At 41.4% G+C, this 14,331-nt stretch overlaps 1 protein-coding gene across 10 annotated transcripts in view; it reads right to left on the bottom strand.

The window, feature by feature from the left end:
- fip1l1a (FIP1 like 1a (S. cerevisiae)) overlaps nucleotides 1–14,331 on the bottom strand; it is a 75,516-nt gene that overhangs the window by 31,573 nt on the left and 29,612 nt on the right. For all 10 annotated transcript variants that reach the window (XM_078217242.1, XM_078217219.1, XM_078217250.1 and 7 more), the window contains 3 exons: nucleotides 9,426–9,591; nucleotides 4,065–4,091; nucleotides 3,614–3,665 (listed from right to left, as the gene is read on the bottom strand). In XM_078217242.1, the coding sequence (XP_078073368.1) occupies nucleotides 3,614–3,665; nucleotides 4,065–4,091; nucleotides 9,426–9,591 (245 nt within the window). The remainder of the gene's footprint in view (nucleotides 1–3,613; nucleotides 3,666–4,064; nucleotides 4,092–9,425; nucleotides 9,592–14,331) is intronic.

Genomic DNA, 14,331 nt, shown 5'->3' with positions numbered 1-14,331 from the left:
TGATCCTCTCTAGTTCCAGGCATGATGACAGAGGACTGTAGGACTGTTAACATTGCACTATTGTTTGAAAAGGGAGGAAGGGTTGCTAGAGGTAGCACATTTGATGTAGTCTATATAGATTTTAGCAGGGCTTTTGACAAAACAGCCGGCTGTCAAATAAAAAGGATCCTAGGGAAAGTGACAAGCTGGATCTAAAATTGGCTCAAGTGGCTGGAAACAAATGGATGATGGGTAGCTGGACGATTGTTTTCAATGGGGTCTCGCAGAGCTCAGTACTTTTATATCAATGACTTAGACGTAAATGTTGGTGGGGACATGATTTAAAGATTGTGGATGATACAAACGTTTGACATGTAGTTGATAGTGAGAAACAAAGTTGTAGGCTGCAGAAAGTTATCAATGAACTCACCAGATGGGCATAAAAATAGCAAATGGAGTTCAACACAGGGAAGTCTGAGGCAATGTATTTGGAGAGGGTAAACAAGGCAAAAGAATACATAATAAATAAAAGGGTATTGAAAAGTGTAGAGGAAAACAGGGACCTTGGAGTACATGTCTACCGATCCTTGATGGTAGCAGGGTAGGTAGACATGCCATATGGGGTACTTTCATTTATTAGCTGAGGTGCAGAATATAAGAAATTTGAGGGTCTAAATGACCCACTTCTGTTCCTATTTTGTATGTTCATAGCATACAAGAGGGCACAGAGTAGATTTACAAGGATAAAAGCAAATTATTGCGGATGCTGGAATCTGAAACCAAAAGAGAAAATGCTGGAAAATCTCAACAGGTCTTTGTCAAAGCTTTGACAAAGGGTCATCTGGACTCGAAATGTCAGCTCTTTTCTCTCCTTACAGATGCTGCCTGACCTGCTGAGATTTTCTAGATTTACAAGGAAGCTGCCAGGAATGGGGCATTTTAGCAATGACGATTAAACAGGCTGGGGTTTTTTGGAACAAAGGAGGCTGAGGGCAGATTTAAGTGAGGTGTATGAGATTATGAGGGCCTAAAAAGAGTGAATAGGAAGGTGCCATTTCGCTTAGCAGCAAGATCAATAACCAGGGGACACAGGAAAAGAGCTTGCATTTTTCTTGTGCCTTCCAGATGTCTCAAAATACTTTACAGCCAATGAAGTGCTTTTGAAATGCAATTACTTTTGCAATGTAGGAAATACAGCAGCTGATTGATTAACTTAATGTCAGTTACCACAAACAGCAATGTGATGATTACATGACTACCTGGATTTTCATGTTGTGTGAGGGATAAATAAAGTAACAGGCATAAGGGTTTGAAGGCCATTGAGGAGAGGGTTGTGGGGGGTGTGAAATCACAGCCTGAAAGGATGGTAGAGGCAGAAACTATCATAACATTTAAAAAATACTTGGCTATGAGATGACATAAGCTACAGGGCTACTGACAAGCAGCTAGAAAGTGGGATTAGGTTAGAAGCTTCTTTTTTGTTGTCACAGCCAAATTGCCTCCTTCCATGCTATGAATTTTCCAATGTTTCTATAATACAAAAGCAAAATACTGTGGATGCTGAAAATCCGAAAAAGAAAAAACTGAAAATAAGCAGACATCAAGCACCACATTTGGAGAGAGAATCAGAATTAGCGAATGGCATTTTGTTAGAACTGTAAAAAGTCAGAGATATAACAGATTTTAAACAGAGAGGCAGGAAAAGGACAAAAGGGAAAGTCTGTGATAGAGTGGAAAGGAAGACAGTGAGTAAATGACAAAAGGGATAATGCTGCAAGGAAAAGGGGCGTGGTAATGAGCCAGTCAATAAAAAAATGGATCAAGAAGCGATGAAAATGATAATAGCAGGACCTTTACCACCAACTGCTGTCTGGGAAAAAATGGGAGCATTGCTTCCAGCCTGAAATTGCAGAATGCAATTTTAAGTCCATTAGGCTCAACCTCTAAAGTTCCTAATCAAAAGATGAAGTGCTGTTCCTGGATCTTCCATTGTCAGAGTTGAAGTGGAGCAGAGAATTAAAATGACAAGCTAGAGTTATTCCTATGAACTGAACGGAAATGTTCCGCAAAGTGATCACCTAATCTGATGGTTTTCAATGACTTCCCTACCACCAATAATGGGCTGTCTAGCTTGCAGATTGCTGGTTTTATCACCTCCACCTTTTTGAACAGTGGTCTAACATTCGCAATCCTTCAGTTCTCTGGCATGATTTCTGTAGTAAGAAGTTTAACAACACCAGGTTAAAGTCCAACAGGTTTATTTGGTAGCAAAAGCCACACAAGCTTTCGGAGCTCTAAGGGGCTTAGAGCTCTGAAAGCTTGTGTGGCTTTTGCTACCAAATAAACCTGTTGGACTTTAACCTGGTGTTGTTAAACTTCTTACTGTGTTTACCCCAGTCCAACGCCGGCATCTCCACATTATTTCTGTATCCAACGGAGATAAAAGATTGTGACCAACGTTTCTGCTTTTTCTACCTTTGCTTCTGTCAGCAACCTAGAATGTATTCCATATACGTCAGGCGACTTACCAACTTCCAGAAATGATCATTTCAGCATGTTTTTGCATTTATTTCTATCCCGTCCATAATACCCCTCTCTTGTTTTAGAACAGCCTTCACATTATCCACTTCCTTTCTGGTGACAGATGCAAGTATTCATTTAATACTTTAGCCATGCCCTCCGCCTTTACATGAAGATTTCCCTTTGAATCCTTTATAGGCCCAGATACCAAGTAGTGGTCAATGGATGATTTTTGGAGTGGAAGGGTATAAATAATGGTGACCCCTAAGAGTCAATATTTAGTTACTGCATTGGTAGATGATACAAAATATAAAGAGAGCTTCAGAAGGACAGAGGCAGATCGGTAGCTTTTGCAGGTTAAATTAACTTCAGACAATGGCATAAAAGAAAGAAATGCTAAATTTGTTGAAGACAAAGAACATTGGTAGGGCATCGTAACAAATAGTGTGACAACCAGGAGGATGATATTAAAGCTACAGAAAGGCTACAGAAAAGATTAACGAGGATTACGTTAACAATTCAAGGTCATAGTTATAGGACACTGAACATTAAATGAACACAGCCTTGATAAAAAAAAGAGTATTGTGTTCCCCTTGAAATAGAGTTTGAGAAACTAAGATATTTTCTGAACTATAAAGATTATGATGTGGTAAATCAAGCAAATCGTTCCTAGTTGTTGCCAAATTAGTGACATGGGCAATGATTAACACCAGAAGAACAAAAGAGGAAGTTTGAATAAGATGTTTTCATACAGAAGCTTAATAGATGAAAAACATTATTACAAGTATGTATTTAAAAGAAAATATTTGAAAAGAAGAAATCTAAAAAATAAACTGCATTCGTCAGTTGAAGAGCCAGCAGAAGTAGGATGGTCAAATAATCTTTGTTTGGGTTGATATGTTTTCAGTTATTCACCTATCAATTGATTACAAAATTGAATCAAAATTCTTGGACACATCCAAGCTGCCTTTACTTCAAGGGTTAGATCAAACCAGAATTTGAAAGGGAGGGGGTAAAAAACTAGAAATTAAGTGGAGCAGATATTCAATTGAAGTCAATTACATAATCAACTAAAATGGTATTTGTTTACATTTGAATAAAATGATATGCTTACCTTTCCAATGGCACAAGTGAAGGTGGTGGAGCTCCAGGTGGAGGCAGGAAACCTGAAACAAACATTTAACTCTAAGCATATTTAGAAAATACCCTAAACTACTAGGAAGGTATGGCACCAAGTTCATAAGTGTACCATCTGCCTACTTAATGGAAAGAAAAATGCACTAGATTTGCAGTACACCAAGATTTTAGCATTACTCTCTTGAAAAGATGTTGGATTTGCACTAAACGTTTTTCCATAGGCTTTATTTTTCACATTTAGAATAATTGCAATTAGAGCCATTTATCAAATATCTAGATGCACAATAAAATATGAAACTAAAATGCAAATGACTGAATAAAGTGCCCATACCCAAAGAATGTTATAAATACAAATACACAATATGAATTCGATTTTAATACATATTACAGTATCAGGACTTCAGTTTTGTAGAAATGTGAAACCATACCTGGTGGTGGTGTCGTCAAAGGCATTCCTAAAAAGGAGAGAATTAGGTCATTAACACCATAAAGCACATCAGTATTCTCGTTTCTGTGTATTTAAAATATAGAAAATGGATGTTGGGTGGCAAACTGTATGTATTAACACCGTGTTCTTTCAATATGGTGCCTGGATTCAAATATAGCATGAACTGATGAGACCAAAGTGGCCCTCAAGTGAATTTCAATGGGCACGAAAACAAAAATACTAGCTTGGCATGCATTGGCAAAGTAACTCAGACAGTGTTAACAGCCAATATTAACAACATTTATTTTTAATGACACAAAAATGTAGAAACATAAAGTATGTGAAAAATGTAGAAACATAAAGTATGTGAAAAGAAAACTAAAAATAGATTAAAAAGCAAACGTTTTCCGATTTCAATGCGTATTAAACCACACATTTAAGTTTATCTGACTTGATATGGGGAAGGAAAGAAATTGAGTTGAGTGTTCATACACTTTTTTTGGGAGGAGAGTTTCACAGGCAGGGACAGCATTTATTGTTCACCCCTAATTAACCTCAAGGAGGTTGTGGTGAGCTGCCTTCTTGAACTGTTGCAATACATGTGGTTAGGAACACCCCGAGTCGTATCAACCAGAACAGAAAAAAGCACAAGTGGTTTGCTTGCAAGGTTTAGGCCACTTTAAAGGTCATTTGAGAGTCAACCACATTTCTGTGGGTCTGGACTCATGTGTAGGCCAGACCGGGTAAGTATGGCAGAATTTCTACCCTGAGGGCATGATTGAGTTAGGTGAGTAATCGTGACAATCTGGTGGTTTTATGATAATCATTAATGAAACTACCATTTTATTTTTATTAATTCATTGAATTTACATTACCCAGCTGCCTTGGTGGGATTTAAACTCATGTCGCCACCACATTCGTGCAGCACTCTGGATTACTACTCCAGTAGCATTACCATTATGAGCAGGATTTTTCAGATGGCGGGGTTTCCCGCCCCACCATCCAAAGAGTTGGCAGGAACTATATCTCTATTGATCAGATCCACAGAGTGTTAACTGGTTGGAGGCAGGACTTCTGCCTCTCACTCGGGAGGAAATCCTAACTCAAGAGATCTGCTGGTCAATCTGATTAGACACCAATTCTATAGTCCCAGCAGCACCAGCAGCCAGGGCTGCGAATACAAGTAGGTCCAGATTTGAAGTCTCACTGGAACAACAAAATGTGGGGGAAATCGCAGAGTGGGTGAATGAAAGCATTGGGAAGGCCATCTGATGAATTTTATAGTATCCCACCCCCCACCTACAAATTCACTGATGGGAGACCATACAATTCAGCCCTATGCTACCATTCCCCTTGTACCTGATTACCATCCTGCATATCCATCAGAACAGCAATAATGCTGAAGTCCTGTGAATTCCATTCCCATGGTAAAATAACCAGCTAACACTCACCATCTTGGTTTATGTTTACATTACACTTTGATAAGATAGATGATGATGGTCTGTGCTCAAAGAACCTGCTTGCACAATATCTCAGCGCCTCAAGAGAGGAGCAAAAAAATTGAGACAGAAGGAGGAAGTGGTACCACGGAGCATCTATTTGTTCAGAGTAAAAGTATTAACTAGAATTAATCTCCTAAATAACAGGCAGTTGTAATCTGAGCAACACATTTGGGACAGTGAGAGATCCTATTACTTTAACAACACAATATATGAACTGGCTAGTTGTTCTGAAACGCAGCATAATCACAGTAAATGCTCAAGAAATAAAATAACAACTTTAAACAACGAATGCAACAAAGCATTCTTTTTCCAAAACAGCTTGTGTCACTGTTGAAAACGTAACCTTTATGGATCAATGGAACTAGAGGCTGTTTGAAATATGAAATTGCAATCAGTTTCAAATGTTCAACATCAGAGGAAAACCATCTGCGAACAATTTATTATTTCTTTAAAAGGGTGCCAGATGTGAATCTTTGATACTGTAACAGCAGGTACAAAAAAAAATTGTTACAAGGCTATACACACAAAACTATTTACTTGACCTTTTCTCCAGTTTATAAATTAATCTTAAATTTAACCAGTTTCTTGCATGAAGAAAAGCTTTCAATTAAAATTGTAGTGAAATATAAATAACTGCATATGTACCACAGTACGTAACATTTAACGGCTGTGAAATTCCCAGTTTGAGATATTAAGAGGACAAACTCTTAACTCAAAAATATATTTTTTCCTTTCTAGTTATGCGTTAATGTAATTTGCAGCTTTGTTTGTTAAATAAACAATTAAGAAAAAACAGATCTTGAAGCAGATCAAAACTGGCCAATACCCACATTTCAAGATACAACTGTCCAGGACTAATTTTATAGGTGGCCAGCATCTTATCTTGTGCTTGAACTGCTCAGCATGGACTTAAAATCAATGCTTACTAAATAACCAAACGATGGGAAAAGATCCACTCCTGACACACTCCAGCAGAAAAAAATATGCAGAACAGGCTTCCCCTGGGTACTTTAAAAATGGGCCAATACTTTTAGGGATGATAGGAGAATTAAAATAAATGCACATACTCATCTGTAGTAGGAGTTAAAATGCATTTTACTATGCAAGCAAGTAAATTCAGCATAACTATCATTGTGTAACGATGGAGTTGAACTTCACTGCTCTGTTAGCTTAATTATAGGAATTAATTAATTGCACAAAGGTTAGATAGAAACCTTTGATCGAATTAAGAGTGGTCGCTATTTTCAAAGATATTCAGTACTGATATGCTATCCAGCTGGAACCCTCAACCCGACTATAATAAGCAGCAGTGAGAAAAAAGATAAACGTCTGCAAGCAAGTCACCTCAGAACTGCTGTAATCAGATTGGGTCTGACATAGCTAACAAAACCACATATTGCAAAATGCTTCCAATAAGCTTAATTTCTGGTGGACTTGAAAGTTTGCAACAGGGAGGATACACACTGGGCAGAATTTTACTAGTTCACTCCACCCGCAAACCGTAAAATTGCCCGAGAGCCGAGAAATCAGGATCATGCCAGATCTCTCGGCTCTCACGATCTTACCAAAGCCGGATTTCTGGCAAGGTTAACCTCTCGCTTGAAATTGGCGAGAGGCTGAATAAATTATTTAAATATATTTTAATGAGGATTTACGTGGCATTAGTGAGTCCAGCGCTGAATCATCCAGGCTCGCTTAGCTTTATGGCCTCACTGGGAGAGGTTCTCTCTGGCGAGAAAAACACCTGCTCCCCATGAACGGGGAACGCCGGTAGAACCGGAGGACATTAAGGTCAGCTGGGGGGGCAGAGGTCAAGAGGGTGTCCCTTGGGCAGTGCCAGTCTGGCACCTTGGCACTGCCAACCTGGCACCTATAATGCCCATCAGGCACCTTGGCACTGTCCAGAGCCAGGAGTGGGGCCTATGCTGACAGAGCTTATCAAGGCGGTGCCTATGGGGAGGCTGAAAGGGTGGCCCAATCGGAGAGGGCCCACGGTGTAGTGTGTGTGTGGTCGTTTGGTGGTGGTGGGGGGGCGGGGAAGGGGGGTGCGCGCGCGATCGGTCTAGGTGGCGGGCATACGTGTCTGTGCAGTGTTAGGCTCACGATCGGCCATGGACTCCCACAATTGCTGGTTGGGGGTGGGGGGAGGGTGGGCGTGTTCAGACTGCCTGCAACAGCAGAAGCCTGACAGCTCTCTCTTGGTCAGAACTCGGTGTTGCGATTGCGCGTATGCAGAATCAGAAGTCTGCACATGCACAATAGCTTCCTCTGCAGGCTAGCTGGCGAATTAAGCCCCACCCACTGCCTGTAGCAGCTAGAAATAGTCTAACCCATACTTTCAATGTCCAAGTCCATACGATTGGGAGTGAAACCTCACCCAAAAAAACGGATCTGCAATTCTCCCATTTTCGCATGAGCTGGACACTTAATCATTCTCATAAAATTCCACCCACTATATTTTTTAATTTGGGGGGAGAGTCTCTATATTCACTAAACAACAGAATTTCAACTTGCACAACAATAAAATAATACAACATAATACAACAACCCCAGTGTAGATGAAACATTTAATTCCTTCCGTAAAGATTGTAAAAAGCAAAAAAGTACACTATAAAGCTTGCTAAAACCTGGACATCACAATAATAAAGTTTGATTAAGCGGTGCTGTGTTTAATATAGGATTTCAAAGAGCCTTCCACAGGATGTTTTATATTTGTAGTGATTTAAAGATTTTGGCACAGCAATACTATTCATAGGTAACAGCAGTCTTTTTCCTTGAACCCAACAGATTTTAAGTTATTTTAGAAAATGCTTTGAAGATTAAGCACTAGAAACAGCACAATTAAAGTACAGCTAGGCATGAGCCAAATGTATACAACTTATAAGCAGATGCCAATTTGGAGCATCAGGTTCCTAAGCTTTACTAAATACAGGGTGCATTAAATAGAAGGTGCATTTTTTTGTTGAAAAAATTAAATCTGAGAATTCTTCATGCCTTTCAAATGAAGGATTTTATTTCTTGCCTTGGGTCAATAATTAGTACTTGTCCCTACATAATCATAAAAGTTGCATATGATTCCATCAGTTGAAGCTCTACAAGAAAATCTGCTGTCAAAACATTTGCAGGGAATCCATGAATTCTACACAGCACTATACATTTGTTCTCATTGAGCACAGCCACTTCCAACATACATTTTCAATTATGAACTTTTCCTTGAAGGAGAAAGTAATGGATTGGAGGGTGCAAAGTTCTTTCAACATAAAATTAGTTAAACAGCCGCAATGGCCCAATTCATTTTTATCTGATTCTTTTTGGTTCTGGATGATATTCTACTATCTATTTTGAAAACAAGGTATTGAAATAGTACTCAAGTCAAAAAAGGGACCCTGACCACCTGCTCATACTCTGATTCTTTGGAACTGATTATGCAATGTGTCCCATTTATACGAGCTAATTAGTTGTTTGGCTTGGAATATCAGGTTTCCATGAAACCGAGCCACGGAAAGGCAGTCAAAATTTTACTTCCCAATATGGAGACCTGGAATTCTGAACCCGAGGCTGGCTAAATTGAAATTAATTTAGTATATTAACCAATTGGCATGAGAAGGTCCAGCATGTTACATTAAAAATACCCTGTTCCTTTTTCCCACCAAGTACGAAATGAAATCAAAGCCTGAGGTCCACAACAATTCAAATTTTCTTCTGTTACTGAAAGCTAAGTTTAATGCTGGAATGTAGCACCCGAAGCAGAATTAGGATCCAAAATGTTTAACTCCTGAGCTCTATGACAGAGGGACACAAACCAAATTCCAAACTGAAAATGTGTTTTTCCATGTCAAAACTAACAGCTGAATTCTGACCTGGTGGATGAAGAATTGGAGGCCCAGTGTTGACAGGAGGTGGAGGAGGAAGGAATGGGGGAGGCGGCCCAGTCAAGTGAGGTGGAGGTGCTCCTGGAGGCATAAATGGAGGACGTTTCGTAGAGGCATTGTTATTAAATTCTGGTACTGCGTGGTCTCCAAGAACCTTTTGGGAAACAGAAGACAATTCAATTCAGGATTAAATGTATTGAGAAAGGTGGTGGTAAACCTAGAAATAAGACACTGGAATTATGAAGTCAAATATCTAATCACATGAATTTAGTAAGCTAATTGGTTAGTTATCAGGGCTAACTGCACATGCATTTGTTTATTCAAAAAGCTTTAATGGGACAGTTAAAAGAATATGGTTGAAGAGACCCATGAACCATGCTGCAATTTTGACTCCGCTTTTGTTATCTGTAAAGTAAAGGAAAATATTTAACTGAAGTCTTCACACATTTATGCTGCAACTTTGTGCAGAGCTCTAGTGATCAACTTAATTTCGATAAAGGTCAGTTCAATTGTATTGTCAGCATATTGTCAAAAATTGAACTAATAAGGGGAAGAAATAGTTTGGGTAGCGGTATTTTTATAAATCTGATGAGAAAAGTCAGATCATAGAGCAGAATAGCGATTTGGGTAAAGCAGAATGTGTCAGGAAGGGGCAGAGTTTGACAATAGTGATAGATCATAAGCAACAAAAGCCAATCAAAAAAAGTTTGAAAAAAGTTAAAATAAAAGCTGCTGTAAGTTTGAGAATATAAAGTATGAACATAGAACAGTACAGCACAGAATAGGCCCTTCGGCCCACGATGTTGTGCCGAGCTTTATCTGAAACCAAGATCAAGCTATCCCACTCCCTATCATCCTGGTGTGCTCCATGTGCCTATCCAATAACCGCTTAAATGTTCCTAAAGTGTCTGACTCCACTATCACTGCAGGCAGTCCATTCCACACCCCAACCACTCTCTGCGTAAAGAACCTACCTCTGATATCCTTCCTATATCTCCCACCATGAACCCTATAGTTATGCCCCCTTGTAATAGCTCCATCCACCTGACGAAATAGTCTTTGAACGTTCACTCTATCTATCCCCTTCATCATTTTATAAACCTCTAATAAGTCTCCCCTCAACCTTCTCCGCTCCAGAGAGAACAGCCCTAGTTCCCTCAACCTTTCCTCATAAGACCTACCCTCCAAACCAGGCAGCATCCTGGTAAATCTCCTCTGCACTCTTTCCAACGCTTCCACATCCTTCTTATAGTGAGGTGACCAGAACTGCACACAATATTCCAAATGTGGTCTCACCAAGGTCCTGTACAGTTGCAGCATAACCCCACGGCTCTTAAACTCCAACCCTGTTAATTAAAAGCTAACACACTATAGGCCTTCTTCACAGCTCTATCCACTTGAGTGGCAGCCTTCAGAGATCTGTGGATATGGACCCCAAGATCTCTCTGTTCCTCCACAGTCTTCAGAACCCTACCTTTGACCCTGTAATCCACATTTAAATTAGTCCTACCAAAATGAATCACCTCACATTTATCCGGGTTAAACTCCATCTGCCATTTTTCAGCCCAGCTTTGCATCCTATCTATGTCTCTTTGCAGTCTACAACAGCCCTCCACCTCATCCACGACTCCACCAATCTTGGTGTCATCAGCAAATTTACTGATCCACCCTTCAGCCCCCTCCTCTAAGTCATTAATAAAAATCACAAATAGCAGAGGACCAAGCACTGATCCCTGTGGCACTCCGCTAGCAACCTGCCTCCAGTCTGAAAATTTTCCATCCACCACCACCCTCTGTCTTCGATCAGATAGCCAGTTACCTATCCAATCGATCAACTTTCCCCCCATCCCACACCTCCTTACTTTCATCATAAGCCGACCATGGGGGACCTTATCAAACGCCTTACTAAAATCCATATATATGACATCAACTGCCCTACCTTCATCAACACACTTAGTTACCTCCTCAAAAAATTCTATCAAATTTGTGAGGCACGCCTTGCCCTTCACGAATCCGTGCTGACTATCCTGGATTAATCCGCATCTTTCTAAATGGTCGTAAATCCCATCCCCAAGGACCTTTTCCATCAACTTACCAACCACCGAAGTAAGACTAACCTGCCTATAATTACCAGGGTCATTTCTATTCCCTTTCTTAAACAGAGGAACAAAATTCGCCACTCTCCAGTCCTCTGGCACCATCCCGGTGGACAGTGAGGACCCAAAGATCAAAGCCAAAGGCTCTGAAATCTCATCCCTTGCCTCCCAGAGAATCCTAGGATATATTTCATCAGGCCCAGGGGACTTATTGACCTTCAGTTTATTCAAAACTGCTAGTACATCCTCCCTCCGAACATCTATTTCCTCCAGCCTATTAGCCTTCCTCAAAAACATGGCCTCTCTCAAAGAACAAAGAACAAAGAACAATACAGCACAGGAACAGGCCCTTCGGCCCTCCAAGCCCGCGCCGCTCCCCGGTCCAGGATTGAATCCTGAATCCAGGATCCCCGCCCAATTTTCCAGCCTATCTACATACCAATATCCTATCCACCGAGCTGTCCCTCACAGCTACGATGCTTTGTTCATTACAACCTATTAACTTACCCCCACCCCCCCATTCCAGACCATGGTGAACACTGAAGAAAAGTATTCATTCATCACCTCTCCTATCTCTACTGACTCCATACACAAGTTCCCACTACTGTCCTTGACCGGCCCTAACCTCACCCTGGTCATTCTTTTATTCCTCACATAAGAGTAAAAAGCCTTGGGGTTTTCCTTGATCCAACCCGCCAAGGACTTCTCATGCCCCCTCCTAGCTCTCCTAAGCCCCTTTTTCAGCTCATTCCTTGCTAACTTGTAACCCTCAATCGAGCCATCTGAACCTTGTTTCTTCATCCCTACATAAGCTTCCCTCTTCCTTTGTGCAAGAAATTCCGCCTCTTTTGTGAACCATGGTTCCCTCACTCGGCCATTTCCTTCCTGCCTGACAGGGACATACCTATCAAGGACACACAGTATTCGTTCCTTGAAAAAGTTCCACTTTGCATTAGTGCCTTTCCCTGACATTTTCTGTTCCCATCTTATGCCCCCTAATTCTTGCCTAATCGCGTCATAATTACCTCCCCCCCAATTATAAACCTTGCCCTGCCGTACGGCCCTGTCCCTCTCCATTGCAATAACAAAAGACACCGAATTGTGGTCACTATCTCCAAAGTGCTCTCCCACAACCAAATCTAACACTTGGCCCGGTTCATTTCCCAGTACCAAATCCAATGTGGCCCCACCTCTTGTCGGCCTATCCATATAGTGTGTCAGGAAACCCTCCTGCACACACTGCACAAAAACTGCCCCATCCGAATTATTCGACCTACAAAGGTTCCAATCAATATTTGGAAAATTAAAGTCCCCCATGACAACTACCCTGTGGCCCCCACACCTATCCATAATCTGCTTAGCAATTTCTTCCTCCACATCTCTATTACTATTTGGGGGCCTATAGTAAACTACTAACAACGTGACAGCTCCTTTCCTATTTCTAACTTCAGCCCACATTATCTCAGTATGCAAATCCCCCTCAAAGTGCCTTTCTGCAGACGTTAAACTATCCTTGATTAACAATGCTACTCTTCCACCTCTTTTACCAGCTTCCCTACACTTACTGAAACATCTATACCCCGGAACGTCCAACAACCATTCCTGTTCTTGTTCTACCCATGTCTCCATAACAGCCACGACATCGTAGTCCGAAGTACCAATCCATGCCCCAAGTTCATCAACCTTGTTCCGGATGCTCCTTGCATTGAAGTAGACACACTTCAACCCACCTTCCTGTCGACTGGTACCCACCCATGACACCTTCCCCAATACCTCACTACCCTCAACACTGACTTTCAGACTACAACTCCTTTTCCCACCCCCCGACAAATTAGCTTAAACCCCCGAAGAGCCGTAGCAAATTTGCCTCCCAGGATATTGGTGCCCCTCTGGTTCAGGTGCGCCCCGTCCTGTTTGTACAGGTCCCACCTTCCCCAGAATGTGTTCCAATTATCCACGTAGCTGAAGCCCTCCCTCCTACACCATCCCTGCAACCACATGTTTAACTGCACTCTCTCCCTGTTCCTCAACTCGCTATCATGTGGCACCGGCAACGTACCAGAGATGACCACATGTTTTGTCTTGGCTCTCAGCTTCCAGCCCAGCTCCCTAAATTCCTGTTTTAAATCCCCGTCCCTTCTCTTACCTATGTCGTTGGTACCAATGTGTACCAAGACTTGTGACTGTTACCCCTCCCCCTTAAGAATCTGGAAAACATGTTCCGAGACCCTGGCATCCGGTAGGCAACATACCATCCGCGAGTCTCTTTTGCTGCCACAGAACCTCCTATCTATCCCTCTAACGCGTCCCCAATAATTATTACCCTCCCGCTCTCCCCCTTACTCTCCCGAGCCACAGGGACGGACTCAGTGCTGGAGATCCGCTCACTGCGGCTCACCACTGGAATGTCCCCCCCCCCCCAAACTGTATGCAAAGCGGAATACTTGTTGTTAAGGGGAACGACCACAGGGGATCCCTGCACTGACTGCTTCCTCCCAGCCCCTCTCACTGTCACCCATCTATGTATGAAATTGCAGTTATAAATTTAATCGATGCCAAATAGAGGTACCAAATATAACTCCCACTGTTCAAAAAGAGATCAAGGAAAATGGAGAATGATAAGAGAAATCATGTTTGACAAATCTATTTTGAGGCAGTAATTAGAGGATAGACAAGGGGAACCAGTAGATAATTGGATTTTCAGCAAGCATCCAATAAGATGCCACAGAGCAGGCTGTTACACAAGATTAGGATTCATGGGATCGTGGTAATATACCGGCATAAACTGAGGCAGAAAA

The sequence above is a fragment of the Mustelus asterias genome, chromosome 1, assembly GCF_964213995.1.
Source record: "Mustelus asterias chromosome 1, sMusAst1.hap1.1, whole genome shotgun sequence".
Classification (NCBI taxonomy): domain Eukaryota; kingdom Metazoa; phylum Chordata; class Chondrichthyes; order Carcharhiniformes; family Triakidae; genus Mustelus; species Mustelus asterias.
The sequence above is the reverse complement of the archived record's forward strand: the minus strand, read 5'-3'. Positions and strand labels throughout refer to the sequence as shown.